Below are 24,525 nucleotides of genomic sequence, written 5' to 3'. Positions count from 1 at the left end.
AAGCACACAAAAAATTATCCATTGATAGGTTCGAGTCTACTAATTCTAGTAACTGTGTGTGACTGGAAATAATTTATTTTTTTTTTATGCGTCCCATAATGTCGAGATTGTTTTTCTGCTGCTGCCAGCTTTTTTGCTATTCGATATCATTACCAAACACATCTCTTAAATTTGCCGTTCCTTGAACCGGGTCGCTTCTTAGCGTTTAATACATACATTCGTTTATTAAAACGCATTCGCTCCTTTTAGATCTGCTTCTCTTCTTAAAATACTTTCAATTCGTTTTGCTTAAATCTAATTTCATTTACTACACCGTAAAACTTATTTAAATCGAAAGGTTATCATGGCACATGTGAGTAATCCGTAAACTGTTGTTTTCAATATTAAAATTATCATTTTATTTAGAAATTCGTTTAATAATTGATTTTTTTTTTTCTCTTTCTTTTTATAGAGATTGGGTGGTCGTAGAAAAAATGTTAAAAAGGGATTTCAATTCACTCTTATGGTTGTCGGTAAGTTATTTATCCTTTCTAAAAGTTTTTAAGGCATACTTGGGTTTTGACCTTTAAAAGAACCGTAACTCATAACAGATGACAATCTCTTTGTACTTTATACTTGAAACGAAATCTTGGACATAATTTTCTTGACTTTTTTTTAAAAAAACAAGTCATTATTTTTAGCTAGAGTAATAAAAAAAATGTATTTTATTTTAATTTTTAACCTTTAATTAAAATCTTTTAAATATAGGCGCGTCAGGTACTGGTCGTACTACTTTTGTCAACACGCTTTGTGGAAGTGAGGTTTTATCCAAAAAATTATGCGATAAACCTGATGAAGCACAAGTAGAGGAAGGCATCCGTATTAAACCTGTCACCGTTGGTAAGTAATTATTTATTATGTAATATTAAAAATTTTGGTTATTGTATATATATTTTAATTTTATATATATATATATGTATATAGAATTGGAAGAAGATGGTGTCAGAATTGCCTTAACAATTGTAGATACTCCAGGATTTGGAGATAATATTGATAATGAATTTTGGTAAAAAAACTTTCTATTATTATAGATCACGTCACGTAATTAATGATAATTAATTAATCTTTTTTTTTTAATAAGTTTCCAAGAAATTATGGGATATCTTGAAAGACAATATGATGATATCTTGGCCGAAGAATCACGGATTAAACGTAACCCAAGATTCAGAGACAATAGGGTTCACGCTCTTCTCTACTTCATTACCCCAACAGGCCATTCGTACGTATATTATTAATAATTTCAAAAAAAGTATATGTTGTGTAATTTTAATATTTTATTTATTTTATTTTTGATAACTTTTAGTCTTCGTGAGATTGACATTGAATTAATGAAGCGTCTTAGTCCACGCGTCAATGTAATTCCCGTTATTGGAAAAGCTGATACCTGCACACCAACTGAATTGACTGAATTCAAAAAGAGGGTATGTAATGATTTTAATTTGAGATAGTCTTTTATTTTTTGTATTATATTAATACTTTATTCAACTTTTATAGATCATGGAAGACATTGATCATTATAATATCCCAATTTACAATTTTCCATTCGATATAGAAGAGGATGATGAAGAGACAGTTGAAGAAAATAGTGAATTGCGAGTATGTATAATCAGTTTTTTTTTTTGGTTATTTGACAAGTTTATTTATTTACCATGATTTTTATATTTATTTAGGCACTTTTACCTTTTGCCATTATTGGTAGTGAAGAAGAAATTATGGTAAATGGAAGAGCTGTACGTGGACGTCAATATCCATGGGGAGTTGTCGAAGGTAACTTTATTTTATATTATTATTAACTTTTTTTACCTTTTCATCTCCTATTTAATAATATACTTATTTATATTGATAGTTGATAATCCGCAACATTCGGATTTTGCAAGATTAAGATCAGCTCTATTAAGGTAAAAAATCACTTTTTTTTTTATTAATGTTAGCCTTGTACCAATATAGCGTGATTTTAAACCTTATTTAAATTGTTTTTAGCTCTCATTTACAAGACTTGAAAGAAATTACTCACGATTTCTTGTACGAAAATTATCGTACTGAGAAACTTAGTAGAAGTGCCGATAACCCTGTTGAGTAAGTATCTTCATAAGTATGAAATATATTATTTATTGAATATATCTAATATTATTATTTATTTGTACTTGCAGGGACTCTACTATCTTGCCAGAAGATCTTGCTTCTCAAAGTGTACGATTGAAGGAAGAACAATTGAAACGTGAAGAAGAGAAGGTAAACACTTTGAATTATTACTTTTGTTGTAGTAAATTTGTTTATTTATAACATGAATTAATTTATTTTCTATAATATTTTCTTAGTTGAGAGAAATTGAATTGAAAGTTCAACGTGAAATTACTGAAAAGAGACAAGAACTTTTGGCTAAAGAGGAGGCATTAAGAAATTTGGAGGCAAGATTGGCACAAGCTCAAGAAAATAATTAAAATAGTTAAAATAAATAATATATTTTTATTCTTTATTATTACTTTTATACAATTTTTAAAGAAATATTTATACACTGTATTTTTTTTTTTTTGTAGAAGTATATTAATTATTATATTTACATTACAATTTATTTATTTTTTTTTTATTACAGGTCAATTGGGGAAAAAAAAATATATTTTTTTTTCAATACAAACATAAATACTTATATAATTTATAATAAAATTTTTTAAAATAGTGATTTGATTTTTTTATTTCATTCTATTTATTATATTATTATGCCAATTTAATATTGTAATTCAAAAGGAAAATATTATTTACATAATAAAATTTTTTAAAATAATGATGTAATAATAAACTTTTTTTTTCTATTACGTATTATATAATAAATTTACTATTGTTTAAATTTTACAATATATACAATACTCGTTTCATAAATTAAAAATAATGTAATATATTCTATTTCAACGCATTATAAAAAAAATTTTTTTTTTTCTGAAATTTGAGGAAGAATTGCCTCAAAGATCATGGATTATTGTCCGTAGCATAATGATTGAATTATTTCGGAGGAAACTATTAATGAGAATTAATGATTATATTTCAATTGCATATCACTATTAAGGTGTCGATCGATCGAAATCTGAGATGCTTTTATCGATTTCTTTCTAGATATCGACTTCCGTTCTTTACAAAGCTCAATCCTTGCCTTGCTTTCATCTCTCTTCTATAAATCATAAAGCATTCGGAGGACGTGGAACATTTACAAAGCCTTAATTTTATTACTGGTCGCCTGACGAGTCTTATCGTAATTATCTGATAACAATCCCGCATTAAATATATATGGTTATATGACCCGAACGGAAGAGTAGTCTGAATTGAGTTATATCACGAATATTGTGATGTCTTGTGTATTGCGCTTCATAGAACTTCCACTAATGAATCATGTTTAAATACTCAATTGATCCAATTAAAATCAGTTTTTAAAACTTCATATTTTGAATCAAAGAGGATATCATTTCTGGTTATTCATTACTCACTCTCATGAATGTCCCAGTTAGAGACTTGATTAGTTTTAGTTTTTCTCAGACCTTCCCAAGGGTTATTTAAAAGGACTAATGAAATATATTTCATTGTCCGTATGTTTACCCCTAACACAAGCTTTCCGTTCAGGTCAAATTAAATTAAATTTGCTGTCATAAAGAAAGGATTAGGATCTTGATTAAAAAATGTGATTAATAATTGTATAGAATTCAACATATCTGGAAAATTACGTAATTCGCCAAGATCTGTTTAGTAAAAAGATATTGATGAAACCGTAATAAATCTCAAGGGCTACGAATGAAACGTATGCTTGATAAAATCTTTCCACTCATGTCAAATCAAATCAAAAAAAATAAAATATAAAAAAATTTTACCATGGGTCAAACTTAATAGAAAGGTTATGGGTAAAAAGGAAAAAGGAAAAAAAAGATATATAAATATAAAGTCTTTTGAATTTAGAATCTAATATATCTAAAAGAATCGTGTAATCTATCAAATGCTCAAAAATGTAAATAAAAAAAATCATGTGACCCGAACAAAAGAGTAGTCTGAATTGAGTTACATCACATTGTAATGTCTTGTGTATTGCACTTCATAGAACTTCCACCAGCGAACCGCGTTTCAACACTCCATTGGTAAGAAAATAATCAGTCATAAAGACTTCACACTTACAAACCAAGGAGGGTACCGTTTCTGGTTGTTCGCACTCACTCTCATGAGTGTCTCAGCTAGAGACTTTTATAGTTTTTCTCAGACCTTCCCAAGGGTAAAAAGTGACAGCGGAATAAATCCGTTGTCCGTATGTTTTCCCTTAACACAAGCTTTCCGTTCAGGTCAAAGAATAATAAAGTGTTGACAGAATAAAATAGTTATGATAAAATTTAAAGTGAATTAAAAATTAAATTAAAAAATTAAAATATTAAATTAAATAAAAATGAATATACGAAAAAAAAGTTCAATGTATTAAGAAAAATTAATTTCCATCGAAACCCAATGGGCGTAACAACTGTATAACAAGTTTCATAAATTTGATGTATTGTTCTTCGGGTACTTCTTCATCACTGAAACGTGCTCGCTCATAACCTTCAACGTAAGCATTTCCCAATTCGCGATCAATGATTCCATGTTCTACCAAAAAATCAATATATCGTTGAACGGACATCGACGGCTGACGTGTCAAGAAGGACGAATTTTTTACAACTTGTTTCTCTTTAATAATTTATTGATAAATTTAGTAATAATAACAAATTTATGTATTAGCTTAGTGAAATCGCTTACCTAATACCGAGAATGTTTCAATGATTGAAGATCTAAAATGTATATTATCATAAGGAGAACCTGAACAGAAATAAAAATTCACGCAATATATAATATATATCTCAGATATCTTAGAATTCCCAAAATAAGATAATACCTGGTATTCCCCACCCTGGTTGGCATCCGTCCTCAGGTCTCGGTTTTACATCAATCCTAGAAACGCGTATTAATTCTGAAACAATAAGATTATCCACAGACTAGAATGGAATTAATATTTAGTTAAAATCTTATTCTTAATGAAGCTTTATTATTTAAACATCTTATACCTTTGGTGAGTCTTTTGGGATGTGAGACTTTGGTATATCATTTAAAGCTCTTTTTACATTAAATAAGCGGCCAAGACCCAAAATAAAAGCAGCAATACCCTATCAAATATATTTCAAAAAGTACGCTTTGATTAATAACTTTAAAAAATAAGTCTTGTTAAATAAAACTTTACCGTTAAAAAGTAACTTCCTCCTGCAATTATGACAAACGTTTTATTTGTAGGATCTGCCGCTACAGCTTGAATAATAATATCGAGCGCAGAAGTACCAACAGTAACAACGGTCAAAAGCATAAGAAATATTATTATGCTCGTATATAATATTATACCAAAACTATTTTTCATGACCAGTGAAAAAAAAAAAAAAATTGGATGTTTTATAAGATCTGGTTGGGTGATTGATAATATATAGTCATTTGACTTGTCATACAGTATACATACTTGACTTTCACTTAGTGAAATCGATTCACAAAAACCGATACATTTTCTCAATTCTTGTTTTAAAACATTTTTAATTTACAGATTAAGCTAATTTAGTGTTATACTTTTTTTATCTTTATTTTCAAGATCTACATTTTTTCTTATACTTTAATAGTAATGAACTCAGTTTATAACTAATAAAATTTACTGATCGCAAAGTTATATTTAGTTCAAAGCCGCGAAGTAATAAACTACAACCATGATCAACGGTCAAAAAAAATTTTCAACTATCCGTCCAATTAAAAAACGAGATCTAAAAAAGCTACTTCATAAAAATTCATCGGTATCAAATCATACCAATTCTTCTTCGTCTTTTGCCTCTTTTGGATTATCTACTAATACCAGAGTTGATAAATCTGATTTACAGAATGTTAAAAAAGAATTAAAAGCCATAGGAAATAAGGCATTAGATAGAAAAGAAGAATTTGAAAGATGTATAGAAAATTTGGATGAACGTAGTAGTACAATAAGTAATTCATTTGGAAGTGTAATTCATGCTGGTGGAGTTGTAGCAAGGCTAGGAAGCCCCAATTTAAAAAGAAGTGCAAGTCCCACTATACCTAAGGTAGGAAGCCCACATAATAATCGAATAGGGAGCCCGAATGTACATAAAAATTCGAAAGAGAAAGGATCCAAGAAAAAAGGAGCTAGTATTAAAGTAAAAACCGAAGATTCAGGTAAATTTATTTTTTTATAATCATTTGATCTGGCTTATACTCTTTGATGTTGGTTTTGATGATCATTCAATTTTGCACAGATTTTGATGACCTATATGATCCTAGACCTCAGAGAAAAGAGTCTTCAAAGACTAGCTCGTAAGAAACATATTTTTCTTTATAGTTTGTACATCCTTTATATGATGATAATAATTTGGTTTACTTTTTTATAGCGGTACACATAGGAAGAAAAAGATACTAAAAAGAAGCACACTAAGCGAAGATGATAGCGATTTCTCAGATTTCGAAAAAGTGAAAGGTTCAAGAACTTCGACACCAAATCGTACTGCCCAAAATAAGACTTTGGTTAGTTGTTTTATTTAAAGTATAAAGCTTTATATGACCAAGTTGTTGTTATTCAATAAATTGGGAATCTTTTTTACAGAAGTCAGGAAATGCAGGGTCCTTTAAAAAGAGAAAACGTAGTACTTCAGAAGTTACGAATGCGGCAACGGATGATACACCCGTTGTCAAATCAAATGTGGCGATCAAGACATTTTATGACTACGTTGAACCTTATGTTAGAGATTTTAAAGATGAAGATGTACAATTCTTGGAAGCAAAGGTAAATTTTATTATAACTTTGTTTAGTCTTTTTAGTCTAATAAGAAATTTTTTAATTTGAAGGGAGACGATATAACGCCTTACGAAATTCCGAAACTTGGAAGACACTACGTAGAAGTTTGGGCTGAAGAAGAACGTAACCTTCTTCCTCAGACACCGGATGAACTAGAATCGCGCCGAGATGATCATATGGATATCGATGGACCTCCAAAGTCCCATGATGGTGATGATGAACAACGATCTGCTAATTTCATAGTCGACCGTTTATTAGCAGCTTTTCTTGAATATCCGGAAGCCTCAAATTTCATAAATCAACCTGATGAGTCACAAGTAAATGGTCAGAATGGACATTACGAAAGGGTTGAAATGGACCGAGATAAATCCATGGACGATCGACTCAAAAGAGAGCTTCAAGCATTGGATTTAATGGATGAAAACGATGTTAGTAATAGTCATCAATTATTATAATTATTTATGAATTAACATAAATCTATTATTATATAGGTGCAATGGGACGAACGAGAAGACGATGAAATAAGCATTAAATTGCGAGAATTGCAAGCAAAACTCCGTGAACAAAGCAAACGGAACAATTATCGTAAACAGATCTTGATCGAAAAGGTAAAAGCCCAAATAGGTTGGCAACAGTACCAATCATATTTAGAGACCCTTGACACACAAATCGAGGAAGCTTACTTGGCTAGATTTGTGAGTAACTTCTTTTCACTACGTATGTATGTACACGTATATAGACTTATAGTCTTATCCCTATACAACACTTTTTAGCCTGAAAAGGATAAATCAAAAATTACAAAGACCAAGAAAAACAAAAAACCGACGCCGTTACTTTCAGAAGTCGAGTCACTTCTTGACCAACGTAAAAAGCTGGTTGAAGGTATTGGCGCTTCTTTTGCTCCGGAAGAATATTCTTTCACGCCTGGTAAATTACTTTTTGACAAAGAGGCGCTTGCAAAATTGTAGCATTATCTGGTCAGATTATATAATTGGCCCGTGTATTCGTAAATGAATATGAAGTTTCACCTTGATAGTGGGACAATATATATATTCTTTGATATTTCAGCATGAAATGCATTTAGAGTAGTTAATATATTAATTTAGAGGTAAAAAGTTTGCAGGTTGAACTTTTACTTTTAAAAGTATCATGTATATACGCATCAATTATGCAATTTTTTTTTTTTTTTTTTTTTGTGCAGTCACGGTCATCACGCATTTATTATAAGAAAAAAAACGAGAAATGATATATCTAATATTCTAATTGTCTTTTTAATTTGTAATTTTATACACATCATGTATTTTGCCAATAATAAATAATGTGGTGTCTAATAGTTATTTTTTAATGATCGCGTATTTTAATACTAAATTCACGTGATATATCGTAAAACGCGCTAAAACGTTGAGATGCTCGATAACCTTTTAAGGTTAAATTCTGTTTGCATTTCTAACAAAAATAGAAGCAATACACGATATACTGGCGCGAGGAGTATTTATAGTATTTATAACCTTTTTCTTCTTTCTGGAAGTCGCGACAGTTTGTAAGATTTACTTCATGCCAAAGATGCAAAAGGTGCTTTGGGTATATTTTATTCCCTAACCCTTAGACCCATTCGTGGGTTAGGTAGGTTGCAGTTTGTAGCCTACCTTTTTAATGAGTTTTATGACCACGTTTGCTCATTTAAAAATAATTAAACAGGTTGCTATTCGCAACCACCACCTAGCATCCAAAGTTGGTTAAATCGGAGAAGCTGCAGTTGTCTATTAAGTGTTCGCACTGTCTGACTTCTAAAGCAGATCTGAAAGTGGAGTTTTTCTAATTTGTAATAATAATAAAAAAGTCAAATGAAATTCCCGGACCAAAGAATAAGGTGCTTTGTTCTAAGTTGAGAATATATCATTATGTATAATTTTTAAAAGTCGTCATTCTCATAAACTTGTTCATCGTAACTATATTCAATGATTTTGGTAATTATGATGAAACTGCGGTTGTTTATAGGAGTTTCCCGCCAAACTTCTAAAGTGAATTCATAGCCGGTTATTTCATGTATTCATCCTTATTCGTAAGAGAGTCATGATCTGTTGTGATTTCTTGAGCGTTGAGGTATGAATACTGTCTAACATTTACAGATTGAGGCATTAATAAAAAAGTTGAATTTTATTCGATATGCAATCAAATTTAATAATAATATTAAAAGTAGGATAATTATGTTCTTTAGATCTTTTGGATTAATATGTAATGTTTTATTCTTTACCCATTTTTTTTCTTATTCTTTTTTATATTACTATCGTTATCATGTATTTTAACCCTTTTTACTCTTATTTTGTTGTATTCCAATCAATTGTTTTCCTTTTTCTTCATTAACTTTACGTTTAATTGATTTTGAATTTTTTGATTTGTATTTTGGAGGACTTTTTTCTGAAAGGTCAAGTTTTTTACGAAACTGCCTTAATCTTTTCTTTTTAGAATATTTTTTTAGATCATTCTCCACAACAGGCTCAGGTCGATATCTGAATAATCAATCAATTATTTATTTAATAAATATAAAAATAATTAAATAATTATAAATTAATATTAAACTATTTACTTACGGTGCTAATTTTTTTAGTGATACAAATTCATTTAAATCTTTTTCGTCCGCTAATAATATTTCGGCGGCGGTTAAACCAAATGAAACCGGTTTAGTTTGTCTATATTTGAATCTTACGGGAGTATCACCAATCTATATTTAAAAAGTATATGATTATTTACTTATTTCTCTTCACAGATAACTAAATATAAACTTACAATATCTTCATAATCCAATTGATAATATTCATCCAGATATTCATCAAATTTCTTTTTAGCTTTCTTCTCTATATTTAGAAACCTTTTAGTTTTGTCTTATTTAATAAATAAATAGACGACGAAGTAACTTACTTTTTTGGGATTTGGTCTCGTCATATTTCTTTCCACCTGGCAAATAATCTGCATCCATATTAAAATCGTCTCCAATAACGCCTTCAGATTCTTGATCGTCACCATCATATTTATTATATTCTTTAACAACATTTATTATAGAATTAATATTTTGATCGTTGCTATTGCTATCTATGATATCACCTATGCAGATATCATCATTCCATTCTGGCTTTTCATTATCAGCCTAATTTTAGTGAATATAAAGATTGTTATTTAAATTACATCGTTTATTCTAGAAAGAGCAACATAAGCAACTGACCTCTCCCGCATAATAATCATCATCAAATATTTTACGCATTTTTTTATCATATTTATTAGGATCGAAATCTTCTTCAAGATCAACATCATCAAAACCAACAGCTAAACCATAATCAAAATGACATCAATTTTCTGCTTAGTCAAAATAATCTACAAAATTATAATACATACTATCATTGCCTGTTATTTCTTTTATTTTTCGTAATTTTTCAAAAATCTCCTTCTTCTTGAGATTCTTGAGTCTCTTTAATTCTTCTATCTTACGTTTTTTCTCTTCTTCTTTTCGATCTGAACGCGTTTGACGTTTAAGTTTACGCGTATTATCAGTTCTTTTAATTAAATAACAATGGTTACTACTCTATATATTGAGTATGTAAGTTTAATAATAATCTTCAATAACAAACCTTCGCATTAATCCTTCAAGGTTACGAGAATATGTAATTACTTTAGTACTCCCACTAAAAATAATGAAAATCGATTTTAATGCATTCATGATACAAAATTTTTAATAGCCATATGTATCATATTAATTGCTTACTCTTCCTCGAAACGGAAATTATATTTGCTCTCGAACTGGTCGACAGCTTCCTCAAATTTTCTATCTTCCTCATCGTGATGTTCTGCAATAAGTTCTTCATACGACGGAATTTTATCAGATTCTTTGTCAATCCAACCACGATTAAGGATAAAACTAAAAGGTAAAATTTACGATTACTATATTAAAACAAGGAACCTACATACAATATATAAATTAGCTCACTTCATTAAAAAGGCTTCATCCTCATTTACATTTGGATTGTTTTTATAATTTTGCCATTGTTTAAGAGTTTCCGCATCATTAGCATCCGCCATACTTTCTAGTAAAAACTTTTGATAATCATCTTCTTCGGCTTTCAATTCTTCAGCCGATTTATGTCGTTGAACCAAAAAATCGTCATCATTATCAGAAAAATCGAATTTAGAAGTAGCCGCCTTAAATTCTTCTTTCAACTTTTGCTCTTCTTGTACAGGTGCTAATTCAATATTCCCCTTGATTTTAGAATTATCTATTATACCACCATTTTCTAATAATATGTTGCGATTGTAATCCTTTAAATTCATAGGTTTTGCTTCTAACTATAAAATAATGGATACTTCAGTATACAAATTTGTCAGTTCATTGTTTTTGTTCACACGAGAATTCTAACCTTTTTTTCTCGTTGTTTATCCAACCATTGCTCACGTGCTTTTTGTATTTCTTCTTCTAAGTTTTAGAAAATTTTTAAATATTTTATATCAAAAGAATCGCTAATTACATTATTAAAAAAAAATTAATTACCTGCAAAAAAATTTGATTGAAAGTCATAGACTTTTGGATCTTTTGATTTTATCGCAATAATCGTCTTCATAATTTGCGCATCTACCTCTGGAGTAACTAATTCTCCAAACTCGTCCTCTTCTTCAGAAGTTGAAGATTCATCAGCCTCATCGGAATCGAAGTTGGCGACATCACCATACTTTTCTTTGACTATTTGTCAATGTCGGATACACCGTTCTGTGATGTCAGTTCAATTTATAAATAGAGTATTACGACAACACTGAAATTAAGTTATAAAACCTGCTCACGTTTTGAAAGTTCTTCGCCTCTTTTTCTCTCCTCATATTTTTTAGCAAATTCTGAATTTATGGTTAATTTTACCGGTGGATCTTCTTCGGAATCCATTACTTTAAACAAATATTAATTAATTGATACTAATAAGTTAGTATATCTGTACGATCAGGTGATCTGTACCATGTTACGTACGAATTTGATATCCATCAGTTCTTGATAATCTCATAAAAATGGACACTTCGGCCACTTCGCCAAACGAACAGGCATTTTCAGCCTCTAATACAAATACTGTTTCAGTTCAAGCACTTCCTATAAAACGGCCTAATTCTTCACAAAAATATGATAATGCTGTTTCTTTTTCAGCGCTTTCTTCAGTATTTGCAGATCAAAAACCTTCAACTTCTTTAGTTAGCAATTGGGCTCCTTCTTCTTTTGGTTCTCTGACTTCTATTGATCAATTTTTTCTAAACTCTAAAAAAACGTCCAGTTCTAGCTTAAACTGGCTTGGTATGGCGGGCGGGAATAACAATGTTGATTCACCGGATCCTGTTATTCAAGATGCAAATTTGAAGGAAAAAGTTAAGAAAGGTGTTTGTGAATTCGTACATATTATGTAATAATTTTTTTTTTTGTTAAAAAAAATTAATTTCTGAATAATTAAACAGCTTACATAGATTTAGAAATATATGGTCGTCAATTATATAATGATTCTTCTCTCGGATTGTACCATATGAGTGAACATATTCGTAAAAGAGTGCCACAAATCGTGGAAGATAAGGTAACTTTCTTTTTAAATCATTTAGGTTTTAGCAATATTTATAATTAATATCCTTAATTTTTAATTAATTAGAAAGTATTAACTAGTTTAACTAAAGATGTTGAAGTTACTTTAGAAGATATGAAAGATTCTTGTGAAGTAATAGAATCTATGCCAACAATCCCTTGCTTTAATAATATTAATGAAATGTTAAAGCGTACTTTAGAAATGGTTGAAGCTAAAAATAAGGATAATGTATAGCACTATTTAAATACCCGAATACAATACAAATATTTTTCAAGTACACGTGGTACTCTCAACAACACTCGATTTGGAGGCGGATATTCATAATATTTAAGGGAATATTTTACGTTTAAGAAAATATTAATTATAGCATTTATTAATTATCTTTAATGATAATGTACTTTCGTTTTTGATGATATTGTAGTATTATATGGTTATCTAGTTCACGAAAAGAAGTGGAAATGTAATAGCCAAAAATAACTGCTTTATCATTAAAATATCCACATTAAATTCAACCGTCAAATAATTTCAACCTTTCAAAATCAATTACAATTTCAAATTCCAGAATTTCAGATTTCTTTATTTATTAGATTCTTATTTTATTATTATTATTATTCAATATATATTAATATAAAGAGATTATAATTAAGTTGAAAAAATCATGTTTGTCCATTATGTTGCTTGAAAACAACCAATCCAGCTAAAACACCAATCCCTAAAAATAAAAAACTAATAATCAACCAAATAATTCCCCATATTTGAGATGGACAGCATTTACATTCTTTAGCAAATTTACTAGCATCTGATTCATTAACTTTACGGAAAACTAAGAACAAAAAAATTATTTTTTTTTAGATATTGAAAATCACTAAACGTTGTAGTTATAAGGAAATAAACTTACCCAAGTCATCCATAATATCCCATAGAGAATAAAGACAAGACATTACACTTTTCGAAAAGATAAAAAGTTAATAAATAAAAATTATTAATTCTGCAAACATGTAGTAAAATTAAAACTTACCCAACAAATAACACGAAATATTTTAATCCAGCACCCTTATCAATAAACCATAATAACACAATAACACCAACAAAGAATATAGTAAGCCCTCTTAATAACCAATTTTTTGCCCAATATAAAAGTGCAATTAATATTATGCCAAGAACGATCGATGCAACTTTTAATACGATTCTATTGTCAGTATCATCAAACCCGCAAAATATAAATATTGCTCCTATAAGAGATGACCCAAGATACCCTAGGAATAATAAGTAAAAGAATTTAGTGCCATGCAATGATCTTTGCGAACTAAATCTTAACATACCAGCTGGTAAAGTACAGCATGACATTCCCCCTCTCTAAAATAATTTAATTTAGTAAACGTTTTCTAATACTAAAGCTTTTCAAATGCAATCGCGATTAGTTACCATCCTTGTTGCACCTCCTTCATCGGGATCGAGTTGAATTGACTCAATTTTAGCTCCAGTACAACATCCCGCCGCAGCATGCGAAAATTCATGTAAAGCAACTGTTAATAACTAATATAAAATAGCTAAATTAAATTAATAATCGATTACGAATGTTATTATTAAGAAATTATAATAAATCAAACCTTGAACGGATATAAAATAATTTTTAATACAGGTAAGTGCCATAGAATGAGTATAGCTAGTGCATACGCTCCAATAATAATGAGTGTGATTCTTTGTTCTGGTGTAGGTCTTAACCTATCTACCACGTCTTGACCTGTAACAGCTCTAGGTTCAAGTATAACAGGCATATTTTGACGTGTAAAATATATTTTAAACGTACTTTCTTTTTACCTTTCGTTGAATTCAATTACCAAAATTTTGTTTGAAGAAGTAACTTTTAACGTAATAAAAAAACGGAAAGTGGCACTACACGGGACTATAATACAAAGGCTTTGACAGCAGCAGTAAGGCGAAGTCTCTTTTTATACATTATTATACAAAATTTTTACATGAAGTGAAACGTACATCTGTACAACGAACCCCCAAAAAAACATTTTTATTTATGATTATTTATGATATCATATAAGCTTGGCTATAACAATGTTTTTAGTTTATCATTTGCGATACTAAGACTTAGGTTCATTATTTTCTATTTCTGATCATTATGTAATATACATCCAAAGCGGCCAAGAACGGGATATGTACGGTTACGCACAACCTTTGTGAATCAATGTAATAAATAATACCGATTTCCGATTAAATTGTTAATTTTAAAACACTTCGAATAAGACGTTATTAGTATAGCTTTTATTGTTAACCTAGGGTATTAATATCCAGAGATATGTAAATTTTATTTTTTTCAAATAGACAAAAAAATATTTAATTATCTATTGGCCGGAATTAATAGTAATTCTGAAAAAGTTGCCATATAAGGATAGGTGAATTTTACAATATTATTTTTACTCATCATGTACAGCGAAACTAACCTTAAGAAATAGCCAGAAGTTCATTAAATTGGGTCTGCATAAAAAATTATATCGTTAGAACATGTAAATAAAACACGATGACTGATGACATTTTTGACTTTTATGACTTATACCTAGTTTCAGGTAACATAGGGTATTGAAGTCTGGCTATTGGTTTTATAGTCTCGCCACTAACAAGGCATCGTAATACATAGAAAGAAAAATAGTGCGAACTTAATCGTTTCCATAATAACAAATATTGGAAGAATATTGCTGATAACGGAATAGGTAAATTCTAATAGCCCAAATCGAAACAAATTCGTTACAAATTAATTAAATTTTCATGTATCACATCACATATTAAACAAAACGAATTCAAACCTGCATGAACAAATAGCTCACTCTTGGTGGCCATGATGCTGACATTGAAGGATTTATAGATATGGGAGAAGTTGGAGGAATTGTTGACAATGATGTAAAATTTGAATTATTAACATCAACCTTTATTCGATTTTTTCTAACCCTGATAACTTGATCAGATTCCTCTTCGTTTTGGGGGTTTCGGTCAGGCTTTGATGCTAATTTTCCACTTTTATTAATAATTGTTGAAGTGTTGATGGAAGAATTACACATTTTACGTAATCGACTATTCCAAGGCCAAAATGATTTTATCTTTCTAATAACTCTAGCAACCCCATAAGTTGCAAAATAATCTGGATCACATATAATAAATTTTAATCCACCTAATAAAAGAAATATATAAATGAGCAAATGTTTTATCATCTTGAAACAAATAAATCCAATTTACAATTTATACCCGGTAATCGATCTGGATCTTTGAATCGCAACATAATAGCGAATAATGGAAAATGATTTAGGAACGCCAATAACGTTTCCATAACTGCCTGCAAAAAAATAACGGCTACACGACTCTACAAAAATTAAATTTTATAAGTAATAAGTAATAATATGTTAATATATCCATAATTACTTACAGTTGCAAATGTAGCATAATAAACTACAACCGTAGGAAACAAAAATGTTAATAATGTAAATAATATAGTGCCTAAAAGCAATTGATCCAAGTCGTAATCACAGGAATCAATACGATTACGTAAAGTGTTCCATTTTTTGCCTAAAAAATACAGGAAGAAACAATTTAGATAATTTATCATTTTTAAATTTTAAAACTAAGTTAAAATTAATACCTTGAAATAAATTAAATAAAGAATAAAGTATAGTAAGTTGCCAATTAAAAATTTTTGCAGCAACCATATAAAACAAGTAAATGTGAATTGTCATGAATGACAAAAAGTCTGAAAGTAATGACAAAACCATTGATCCACCAAATATTCCAGATAATCCAATAATCCCGATAATAGATGGTGTCAACGGTCCTATAATTCCCGCACAGTCTATTTATATAGAAAAAATTATTAGCTCATCGTAAAATTTAGTCACGTATCTTAATAAAAGAAATACCTTTCCAAAGTTCAATCAGCCGAAGGAAAAGTTCCCCCAAAAAACTGTCCAATTCACTATTTAATTTCAATCCAGCCGGCCAACCCATTAGCCAATCTATCATCGACACTAATTTTTCTATCGTATAGCGCTAAAGTATTAATATAAGTTAATCAAATTAATTTTAAATTAAAACTTGAATTGAACTAATAAGGACATTTCTTACATCAAGATAGTCCCTCAAAATGATGTTAGCCACGTACTCACTATTATTGACAAGAAAAGAACCGATCGTAAGTCCGATAATAATATCATTGGCCACAAGCCACATGCTGTTATAAAAGCTATAAATTAAAAATAATGAGTATTTTTTTTTAAAAAAATAAAATAAAATAAAATAAATAAATAAACAAACAAATATTTAATGCATTTCATTTTGGCTTCTCACCTAATATATTGTGCTCGTGTTGTTGCAGTATTTGTCCAATCCCTTCTCCTGAGTAGCATATATTGCCAAGGCCAAAAGCATGCCTGTTGAAGTCGTAAATCAATTTGTTGTGCTATATTAAAATATTATAAATTTTTTTATTAATAATAAAATTTTTAATTAATTTAACATGTTTTAATAATAGAGTCGCAAAAATTAACAACTTTGCTTTACATGTCGCGGATAAATCTTTTAATGCCATTCCATTAAACATAGAATGGGGAAATCGCAAATTCAAAATCCATAAAACCATCTCGGCAAATATTCTCACTAACATGAGAAAGACAATTATGGGTTGTACTAGAATCGGTCGAATAAAGGGCAGCATATATTTTATGGGATAAAGAACTCCCTTTTTAATAAAAATCGCTGATTGCAATATTGTCTCAGAAACACTAATGCTATTGCAATTACGTCTATTGGTGAAAAAACGGCATCTAGTGACGATGGCTGATTCAGTCTCAAAAGAAGAATTTATCTAAACCAAGAGAAACAATAATTTTACAAATTAAGCTCAAATTAAATGCAACTTACGATGAAATTTTTGTCACTAACCTGATTTAAAATAAGTCTCATGTCATTTATTTGCGTTCGCTGCTTCCCCGAACGTAAACGAGTGTTAATTATTTTTTTCATGTTTTTCATAGTAAATGAATCTTGACCAACTTTGTGACCGCTATTCTGTTGAATATCTAATACTAACGGTTCAAGTGAGATGTATTGAAGTCTAGTTGGATTTGGTTGTTTATAGAAAATGATTTCCGAACTGACATCTGAATAACGATATCCACAACAGTAAATTGATCTTGATAATTTTATTAAAAAAATTTTAATAAATTGTCAAGTTTTGGCGTAAAAAATATTACTCTTACCTTAAGAAAGGCATGTTATTACTTTGCAGTTGTATTGTCATCCATAAATTCGCTGTTTTCCTTTTATCTGCAACGCCTATATAAATAGATGATCCACTAAGGAAATCAATAAATTAACCTAAAATAATTATAATAAAACTTATTTACCTTCTGCATTGAGTATACTTCCTCCTTCTCCATTAGTATCATATAAAGTAGTCAAAACACCCAAAACTATTGGGGGTGCACCACACACCTTGCCCATATATACAAAAGATGAACTAGTATCTGTTGATAAAGCAGATAATGTGGATTCCAGGTCATTAAGCTTAAATCAATTTCGGAATATAATAAGTAAATTATATTAACATTAATTAAACCTTTATTAAATTGTCAATATTGCTTACTTTCACATCCGAGATTACAGCAGCAATACAAGTGGTAAAACTACGAATGTTCCAACCGACCAAGAATCCTGCTTTAGTTCGAGGAGTGCATACATGCGCCGGCCAAAATATTTTTGATACAGCTCCCGGCGTGTTCATTTATTACTGTTTCTAAATTTACATATAAACCTAAGAAAATAAAAGAATTATTAATATAATATATAATAGCGTTTACACTATCTTTGTAACTAACCCCAAAATAGTTGTGCAAAAAAGTTCAATAGTTCTTTCTGTCAGAAACTTCCCCTTCTTTGAAGATGTTCACGTGCTGAAGTTCTATATGGGTAACCGTTATTCTTTTAAAAAAAAAAAAATGAAAAAACTTGACCATATCTACTAAACAATTAAACCATAAAATCAGTGCTTACTCTTTTTGACTCGTAATCTGCAATTCTGTAAAGAGGAATAAGTATAAGAAGGAATAGTAAACTAAGTCCAATCAGTACGTAAAGAAGGTGACGCTAGAGTAATAAATAAATAATAAATATTGAAATACCAATTTAAGGCGGGTCTAACTGATACTACGATACAGAAATATAAATACCTTATGTGTAGTTGACGGAATGTCGTTGAATGTTTCGTATAACTTATTCACCAAGTTATTGTGACAAGCAATATAACCGACTCCAAAAGAGGCTATGGTACCCAGAAGGTACGCGTGCATAAGTAATGGCGCGTTGCCTAATAACTAATATTAAGGTTCGCCACTGAATCAAAAAAAAAGATTTTTTTCGAAATAAACTTTAACGTCAATCCGTTAATTTTATATTTTATAAACAATCATTATCAAAAATCGTTTCACGACAGGACATTTTCCCGCCGGCCACTTGATCACCAACTCTGGTCTGCAAATATCCTGTTGGGGAATCGTTCATGATGTCTTTTAAATACTTAATAAAAAATATAAAAGTACAACTTTATTTTATTTTTTTTTATCATTACGATATAAAAAATAGATCGTAAAAAAATTTATTTGCGTGAATTTTTAATTATAATTTATTACAAAATTTACGTAACTATAATTTTTTTTGAAGAAAAAGAATATTTATAAATGAAAAAAAAAAGCTATTCTAATTCCATTGCCATTCTAGCTATCCCACCAGAGTTTGAATTACAATTACTGTATAAATTTTGATATATACGAATTGGAAGTTAATTTACGCAATTTTTTGTTCAATTATTCAATTGTAATTTGTTTTCCACTTTTCTCAACTTTGGGAACAACGATCGACAAAAGGCCATCTTTATAAGAAGCTTTTACGTTTTCTGGATCGATTCTGCCAGGAAATTGGAATGAACGTTGAAAATGACCTCTTACTCTTTCGGAAGTCCAAAAAGTTGGTTTGGTTCCAGTACTAACAATACCACTAGTATCTGCTGCAACTACGTCACTAGAAGTGTCAGTTCCGGTGGATTCTGTTGTGGTACCACCAGTATCAACAGTTCGCATTCCCTCAGTAGAGGGCGCAGTTCCTTGCTCAATTTTACCTTTCATAATTAGTGTGCCATCATCTAAGAATTCTACGGATAAATCCTCCTTTTTCATGCCAGGTACTTCAGCTTCAATGACATAGTTTTTATCATTTTCTAAAACGTCAACAGAAGGGCGAAAGAAGCTTTGTTGATCAGATAAGGTAGGAAAAGAAGCAGGGAAGCGACGAGCAACATTAAACAGTGGTTCGTCTAATAATGAAAATGCTCGACCAATATCATTGGCGAGTGATGGGAGAACGCGATTAATAAGAGACATTTTGATAAAATACGACGTTTAATCTTTTTTTGTTTTTGATTAAATTTTTTTTTTTGATCTGATTTTATATATATATATATATATATATATATTTATATTTTCGATTGAGATTTTTTTTTCTAGAGTTCAGGTTATTTATATGTACATAAAAATCATCAACTAGAAATTGCTAGAAAGAGATTTATCACTATTTGTAATATTATCACGCGCGAGTTTTTCTAGCTAATTCAGGAAACTTCGATGAAAGAAAAATTATTATATCACGTGATTCACAATGTCACAATTGACCAATTCTGATGCACTGAAGTAACCTCTAATCTAACAACATTAGATCTTTTCACTTTTCTTTATATCATGGTTAGTGCCTAGCGAAAAAAATTTTTTTTATCCTCTTTATTCGAGATCTTAATAGTTTACAATTACAGTCTTTAGCACCAGTACAAATTTTTAAGGATGAAGCAACGGAGGAACGCGCTGAGAACGCGCGTTTGGTAAGTTATCATCGCTTTTTTATATAATCAAAATCCAACAACTCTAAAATTTTTTTTTTACTTAAGTCTTCTTTCATTGGGGCGATCGCTATTGGTGACCTGGTAAAGAGTACATTGGGACCAAAGGGAATGGTATGAAGAAATCAACTGAACAGGTTGGCGCTATCGCATGAGTTTATGTCCAATATTTATTTTGTAGTAAATAATTTTCTTTTTGTAGGATAAGATCTTACAATCGGTGACTCAAGGCGATATAATGGTAACGAATGATGGTGCCACAATACTCAAAAATATCGCTCTTGATAACGCAGCTGCTAAGGTTTTAGTTAGTATCCTTGACATGAATCTATGCGATTTATGAATAAATCTTTATATCGTCTAAAATGACTTACATAGTACAAATAGTCCTGGAGATTCAGATGCATCACAGAATTATAATTACTATTAATTACTATTACGATGGAGATTCATTTTTACTCGTAAACTCCTTAACTTTTAATTTTAGATATATCTAAAGTTCAAGATGATGAGGTTGGCGACGGAACAACATCTGTTTGCGTTCTTGCAGCGGAGTTATTGCGCGAAGCTGAAAGGCTCGTAAACCAAAAAATCCACCCTCAAACTATTATTGAAGGTTATCGTATTGCTAATGCTGCAGCATTTAAGGCCTTAGAGGCATCCGCTGTTGATAACGGGTAATTCCTGGATAATTATTTTGTACTCATTATATTAGTGTTTTTGTCAGCTCTAACGTTTGTTTTTAGAGCGAATCCGGAAATTTTTCGCAGGGATTTAATTAACATTGCTCGAACTACTTTGAGCTCTAAAGTTTTATCGCAAGATAAAGATTATTTTGCTAATCTTGCTGTTGACGCTGTTTTAAGGCTCAAAGTAAAAATTTAACTTCTACGTTTAAAGTATATTAATGTTACATATATTTAAATTATCAAAATGGTTTACATATAATGTGATAAATTTACATAGGGCAGTACAAATCTTGAACACATTCAAATCATCAAAAAGGTTGGTGGTAGACTTATTGATTCCTATCTTGATGAAGGTCGGTACATTATTATATTTTTATTTCATTTTATGAACAAAGTACTCAATTATTTCCTATTTTATAGGATTTATTCTGGACAAAAAAATCGGTGTAAACCAGCCAAAGAGGATTGAAAACGCAAAAATTTTGATTGCAAATACACGTTTGTGTTATTTATTTGACTGAATAAAAATTACTTCATAAAATGCTTAGCTATTTACGATAAAATATAATTAGCGATGGATACCGACAAGATTAAAATCTTTGGTGCGCGTGTTCGCGTTGATGCTACTGGCAAATTAGCAGAATTGGAAAGGGCTGAACGTGTATGTCTCTATTGAAATTATTTATACAATTTATGTAATAGGGTTTAATAAATAACCTTTATTTTTTAAAAAAATTGACAGGACAAAATGAAGGAAAAAGTTGAAAAGATCAAGTCGCATGGCATAAATTGTTTTGTCAATCGTCAATTAATCTATAATTGGCCCGAGCAACTATTTGCTGATTCTAGTATCGTGTCAATTGAGCATGCGGACTTTGATGGTGTTGAAAGATTAGCTTTAGTTACCGGTAAGTTTATAGGACATAAACGTTCGGAGTATTCTTAGATCTCCATTATAATGTTATATATACTTAATTAGGCGGTGAAATTGCATCAACATTTGATCATCCCGAACTTGTAAAACTTGGTCATTGTGATCTTATTGAAGAAACTATTATTGGAGAAGACAAGGTTTTTATCCTTCAATTTCATCGTATATTTCCTATACTTTTCTAATTAGTTTTACAATTATAGTTGATAAAATTTTCCGGAGTAGCCGCCGGCGAAGCTTGTACGATTGTACTACGTGGAGCTACAAATCAATTGTTAGATGAAGCTGAACGATCGTTGCATGATGCATTGAGTGTGTTATCACAAACTGTAAAGGAAACACGTACAGTGCTAGGCGGAGGTTGTTCAGAAATGTTAATGTCTAAAGCAGTTGATGAAATGGCAGCAAAAACTGCTGGTAAGAAAGCTATTGCGATTGAATCTTTTGCAAAGGCTTTAAGACAAGTAAGTACGGTTATAATGTTCTTTTAATGAAAGTTCATCATAATATATAATTTTATCATTTCAAATTAGATTCCTACTATTTTGGCTGATAATGCTGGTTATGATAGTGCAGATCTAGTTTCTAGACTGCGTGCTGCTCATAACGAGGGAAAGTCGACGTACGGCTTAGGTTAGCAATTTTATAGTAATATATTTTATTTATGTGTTTATATGTTAATGCTTACTCTTTTTTTTTAGATATGGAAAATAACAATATTGGAGATGTGCGTGAAAAAGGGGTCACTGAATCATTTAAGCTTAAGCAACAAATTTTAATTAGTGCATCAGAGGCTGCAGAAATGATTTTACGCGTAGATGATATTATTCGATGTGCGCCAAGGTACGATAAATTTTATTTCGTAAATACATCTTAATTTAATTATTAACGAAACAATATACTATATAGGAAACGTGAAGGACAATGAGAGATTAAAAGGTAATTTATGGATTGCGTAGCATTATACATATTTATAATTTTTTTACAAAAAAAATTTTGAAACGGCTAAATTTAAATAAATAAAGTTTATTTCACGTGATTCCTATTTGTTAATAATATAGTTCGGGCCGTTCGGGCCGAAACTTTTAAAAACGCGGCAGCGCGTTGCCAAATGTAAATCATTTCTTTATTTAATTCGTTTAATTCGTATCTTTAAAAATGATGTTACGATTCAATTTTGTTGTATCGCTGCAAAAAAATTTTGTTCCATAATGTCTTCAGAAACTAAAGCAGAAACTTCAAGCGGTAGCAATAAAATTAACGGAAAAGCTAAAGGAAATTTAAATAGTTATTTATTACTTTATAATGCAGCTTCCTGGGCTGGTTGGACTTACGTTCTTACAGTATCTGTGTTGGAGTTATTTAAAAATGGAGGGGACGTTACAAAATTATATGATAGAATTGGGTGGACATTAACACTAGTACAAACTGCTGCTATCTTGGAGGTATTTTCAAATGATTGTTGTACATTAAGCTTTTATGAAATAACCAATTTTTGATTTCGCTATACAATACTACAGATATTTCATGTTCTTTTAGGTAAATTTTGAATTCAAATAAATCTCGAATCGATATATATATATATATATATATATCAAGATGAATCTATTCATTGATCTTATTTTAATATTAATAGGACTTGTAAGATCTCCTTTCATAACTACAGTGATTCAAGTTAGTTCACGTCTAACTCTCGTTTGGTTAATTGTGAATAAATTTCCAGAGGTAAAATACATTCCTACTTAAAATTTAGACCAAGATTATTAAAATTATTAATTCTTTTTAGGTAAGATCTCATTGGGCATTTACAAGCATGACAATTGCATGGAGTATAACTGAATGTATTCGGTATGCATTTTATGGTTTAAATCTTATAGGAAACCAACCAGGCTGGTTGTTATGGTGCAGGTAATTTATCCTTTTTTTTTTAATTGCCTTTGATAAATTATTAATTAAATCTGTCCTTTCGTAAAGGTATACATTTTTTTTTATATTATATCCTGTTGGGGCAGGTAGTGAATCAATTTTAGTATTTGAATCATTACGGTTCGCTATAAGGATTAGTCAATCTTTTTATTGGATATTGGTTATATTATTATTAATTTATGTACCAGGATTTTATACAATGTATAATCATATGATTGGTCAACGTAGAAAAATTTTGGGTAAAGGAAAAGTAAAGAAAAATCAATAATCACGCGGATGCATTATGATAAGGATATTTTAAGTAAAATTTTTCGCGCAATTTAGTTGATTAGTTTTTGCTACTATATGCGGCAAAAAAGTAATCGGAAATTTGCCAAATGAACTAATTGTATAAAATTTTATCTTATTTCTTTGTCTCATAATCGATTTTTTTTTTTTTCAAAACAACCCATTAAAAGTTTTAAGCAAGGTAAAAATTTAATAAAATATAATTATAATAAAAAATTATAAACATAAAAATATTGATTTATTAAAAAAATTTGGTTGTTACTTAATTAGTTAGTTTTTCTATA

At 29.9% G+C, this 24,525-nt stretch overlaps 11 protein-coding genes across 11 annotated transcripts; 5 read left to right on the top strand and 6 right to left on the bottom strand.

Annotated features, from left to right (window-relative positions):
- Positions 1-118: 118 nt before the first annotated feature.
- Positions 119-2,480, top strand: OCT59_005236 (uncharacterized protein; the record flags this gene model as incomplete). The annotated part of the gene is made up of 12 exons (XM_025319735.2): positions 119-352; positions 452-512; positions 748-879; positions 964-1,045; positions 1,121-1,258; positions 1,343-1,460; positions 1,534-1,635; positions 1,710-1,806; positions 1,886-1,937; positions 2,020-2,115; positions 2,190-2,271; positions 2,358-2,480. The coding sequence occupies exons 1-12, from the start codon at positions 344-346 to the stop codon at positions 2,478-2,480; spliced, it is 1,092 nt and encodes a 363-aa protein (XP_025172978.1). The 5' UTR covers positions 119-343.
- Positions 2,481-4,464: 1,984 nt separating this feature from the next.
- Positions 4,465-5,449, bottom strand: OCT59_005235 (uncharacterized protein). The gene is made up of 5 exons (XM_025319736.2): positions 5,276-5,449; positions 5,103-5,201; positions 4,934-5,033; positions 4,798-4,857; positions 4,465-4,728 (listed from the first exon to the last, which is right to left on the bottom strand). Exons 1-5 carry the CDS (start codon positions 5,444-5,446, stop codon positions 4,493-4,495), a joined length of 666 nt encoding a protein of 221 aa, XP_025172979.1. The 5' UTR covers positions 5,447-5,449; the 3' UTR covers positions 4,465-4,492.
- Positions 5,450-5,564: 115 nt separating this feature from the next.
- On the top strand, positions 5,565-7,842 carry OCT59_005234 (uncharacterized protein; the record flags this gene model as incomplete). Its single annotated transcript, XM_025319737.2, has 8 exons — positions 5,565-5,864; positions 5,949-6,258; positions 6,339-6,396; positions 6,471-6,603; positions 6,683-6,862; positions 6,925-7,302; positions 7,366-7,569; positions 7,648-7,842. Exons 1-8 carry the CDS (start codon positions 5,781-5,783, stop codon positions 7,840-7,842), a joined length of 1,542 nt encoding a protein of 513 aa, XP_025172980.1. The 5' UTR covers positions 5,565-5,780.
- Positions 7,843-8,397: 555 nt separating this feature from the next.
- OCT59_005233 (uncharacterized protein) lies at positions 8,398-11,805 on the bottom strand. The gene is made up of 13 exons (XM_066138236.1): positions 11,699-11,805; positions 11,412-11,600; positions 11,281-11,336; positions 10,854-11,209; positions 10,632-10,784; positions 10,498-10,551; positions 10,265-10,422; positions 10,095-10,195; positions 9,977-10,019; positions 9,794-9,913; positions 9,662-9,729; positions 9,466-9,596; positions 8,398-9,384 (listed from the first exon to the last, which is right to left on the bottom strand). The coding sequence occupies exons 1-13, from the start codon at positions 11,793-11,795 to the stop codon at positions 9,177-9,179; spliced, it is 1,734 nt and encodes a 577-aa protein (XP_065997398.1). The 5' UTR covers positions 11,796-11,805; the 3' UTR covers positions 8,398-9,176.
- A 109-nt stretch (positions 11,806-11,914) lies between these two features.
- On the top strand, positions 11,915-12,985 carry OCT59_005232 (uncharacterized protein; the record flags this gene model as incomplete). The annotated part of the gene is made up of 3 exons (XM_025319739.2): positions 11,915-12,272; positions 12,350-12,462; positions 12,535-12,985. The coding sequence occupies 3 exons, from the start codon at positions 11,915-11,917 to the stop codon at positions 12,700-12,702; spliced, it is 639 nt and encodes a 212-aa protein (XP_025172982.2). The 3' UTR covers positions 12,703-12,985.
- On the bottom strand, positions 12,817-14,401 carry OCT59_005231 (uncharacterized protein). The gene is made up of 6 exons (XM_025319740.2): positions 14,079-14,401; positions 13,894-14,004; positions 13,791-13,824; positions 13,487-13,724; positions 13,367-13,413; positions 12,817-13,291 (listed from the first exon to the last, which is right to left on the bottom strand). Exons 1-6 carry the CDS (start codon positions 14,244-14,246, stop codon positions 13,125-13,127), a joined length of 765 nt encoding a protein of 254 aa, XP_025172983.1. The 5' UTR covers positions 14,247-14,401; the 3' UTR covers positions 12,817-13,124.
- A 437-nt stretch (positions 14,402-14,838) lies between these two features.
- On the bottom strand, positions 14,839-18,247 carry OCT59_005230 (uncharacterized protein; the record flags this gene model as incomplete). The annotated part of the gene is made up of 15 exons (XM_066138235.1): positions 14,839-14,850; positions 14,925-14,958; positions 15,038-15,198; positions 15,285-15,646; positions 15,721-15,835; positions 15,899-16,038; positions 16,112-16,318; positions 16,386-16,515; positions 16,591-16,696; positions 16,813-16,924; positions 17,026-17,329; positions 17,407-17,656; positions 17,724-17,799; positions 17,871-18,030; positions 18,110-18,247. 15 exons carry the CDS (start codon positions 18,245-18,247, stop codon positions 14,839-14,841), a joined length of 2,307 nt encoding a protein of 768 aa, XP_065997397.1.
- Positions 18,248-18,381: 134 nt separating this feature from the next.
- OCT59_005229 (uncharacterized protein) lies at positions 18,382-18,812 on the bottom strand (the record flags this gene model as incomplete). The annotated part of the gene is made up of 3 exons (XM_066138234.1): positions 18,382-18,444; positions 18,517-18,609; positions 18,693-18,812. The coding sequence occupies 3 exons, from the start codon at positions 18,810-18,812 to the stop codon at positions 18,382-18,384; spliced, it is 276 nt and encodes a 91-aa protein (XP_065997396.1).
- A 251-nt stretch (positions 18,813-19,063) lies between these two features.
- Positions 19,064-20,054, bottom strand: OCT59_005228 (uncharacterized protein). The gene has a single exon (XM_066138233.1). It carries the CDS (start codon positions 19,896-19,898, stop codon positions 19,326-19,328), a length of 573 nt encoding a protein of 190 aa, XP_065997395.1. The 5' UTR covers positions 19,899-20,054; the 3' UTR covers positions 19,064-19,325.
- A 159-nt stretch (positions 20,055-20,213) lies between these two features.
- Positions 20,214-23,086, top strand: OCT59_005227 (T-complex protein 1 subunit beta). The gene is made up of 15 exons (XM_025319741.2): positions 20,214-20,255; positions 20,324-20,389; positions 20,456-20,521; positions 20,610-20,718; positions 20,895-21,084; positions 21,154-21,280; positions 21,374-21,449; positions 21,517-21,594; positions 21,669-21,757; positions 21,839-22,004; positions 22,076-22,167; positions 22,231-22,491; positions 22,561-22,660; positions 22,729-22,870; positions 22,937-23,086. The coding sequence occupies exons 1-15, from the start codon at positions 20,253-20,255 to the stop codon at positions 22,953-22,955; spliced, it is 1,584 nt and encodes a 527-aa protein (XP_025172986.1). The 5' UTR covers positions 20,214-20,252; the 3' UTR covers positions 22,956-23,086.
- A 105-nt stretch (positions 23,087-23,191) lies between these two features.
- On the top strand, positions 23,192-24,486 carry OCT59_005226 (uncharacterized protein). The gene is made up of 5 exons (XM_025319742.2): positions 23,192-23,472; positions 23,548-23,566; positions 23,664-23,752; positions 23,814-23,935; positions 24,002-24,486. Exons 1-5 carry the CDS (start codon positions 23,239-23,241, stop codon positions 24,219-24,221), a joined length of 684 nt encoding a protein of 227 aa, XP_025172987.1. The 5' UTR covers positions 23,192-23,238; the 3' UTR covers positions 24,222-24,486.
- The last annotated feature ends 39 nt before the right edge of the window (positions 24,487-24,525 follow it).

The sequence above is a fragment of the Rhizophagus irregularis genome, chromosome 13 (assembly GCF_026210795.1).
Source record: "Rhizophagus irregularis chromosome 13, complete sequence".
Lineage (NCBI taxonomy): Eukaryota > Fungi > Glomeromycota > Glomeromycetes > Glomerales > Glomeraceae > Rhizophagus > Rhizophagus irregularis.
The sequence above is the reverse complement of the archived record's forward strand: the minus strand, read 5'-3'. Positions and strand labels throughout refer to the sequence as shown.

Bases quoted from the DNA above. Each gene is read 5' to 3' on its own strand.
- OCT59_005235 (XM_025319736.2), bottom strand. From the start codon at position 5,446: ATGAAAAATAGTTTTGGTATAATATTATATACGAGCATAATAATATTT. The intron at 4,858-4,933 runs GTATTATCTTAT...ATTTCTGTTCAG, and splicing joins ACCAGGGTGGGGAATACCAG to GTTCTCCTTATGATAATATA. The intron at 4,729-4,797 runs GTAAGCGATTTC...AAATTATTAAAG, and splicing joins TGAAACATTCTCGGTATTAG to AGAAACAAGTTGTAAAAAAT.
- OCT59_005231 (XM_025319740.2), bottom strand. From the start codon at position 14,246: ATGCCTGTTATACTTGAACCTAGAGCTGTTACAGGTCAAGACGTGGTA. The intron at 13,725-13,790 runs GTATGTTAAGAT...TATTATTCCTAG, and splicing joins ATGCTGTACTTTACCAGCTG to GGTATCTTGGGTCATCTCTT. The intron at 13,414-13,486 runs GTAAGTTTTAAT...CTTTTCGAAAAG, and splicing joins TATTTCGTGTTATTTGTTGG to TGTAATGTCTTGTCTTTATT.
- OCT59_005233 (XM_066138236.1), bottom strand. From the start codon at position 11,795: ATGGATTCCGAAGAAGATCCACCGGTAAAATTAACCATAAATTCAGAA. The intron at 10,196-10,264 runs GTATGTATTATA...ATTATGGTTTAG, and splicing joins AGAAATAACAGGCAATGATA to CTGTTGGTTTTGATGATGTT. The intron at 9,385-9,465 runs GTAAGTAAATAG...TTGATTATTCAG, and splicing joins TCACTAAAAAAATTAGCACC to ATATCGACCTGAGCCTGTTG.
- OCT59_005227 (XM_025319741.2), top strand. The intron at 21,085-21,153 runs GTAATTCCTGGA...GTTTGTTTTTAG, and splicing joins GCATCCGCTGTTGATAACGG to AGCGAATCCGGAAATTTTTC. The intron at 21,758-21,838 runs GTATGTCTCTAT...AAAAATTGACAG, and splicing joins AATTGGAAAGGGCTGAACGT to GACAAAATGAAGGAAAAAGT.
- OCT59_005226 (XM_025319742.2), top strand. From the start codon at position 23,239: ATGTCTTCAGAAACTAAAGCAGAAACTTCAAGCGGTAGCAATAAAATT. The intron at 23,753-23,813 runs GTAAAATACATT...AATTCTTTTTAG, and splicing joins TTGTGAATAAATTTCCAGAG to GTAAGATCTCATTGGGCATT. The intron at 23,936-24,001 runs GTAATTTATCCT...CCTTTCGTAAAG, and splicing joins GGCTGGTTGTTATGGTGCAG to GTATACATTTTTTTTTATAT.
- OCT59_005228 (XM_066138233.1), bottom strand. From the start codon at position 19,898: ATGTCTCTTATTAATCGCGTTCTCCCATCACTCGCCAATGATATTGGT.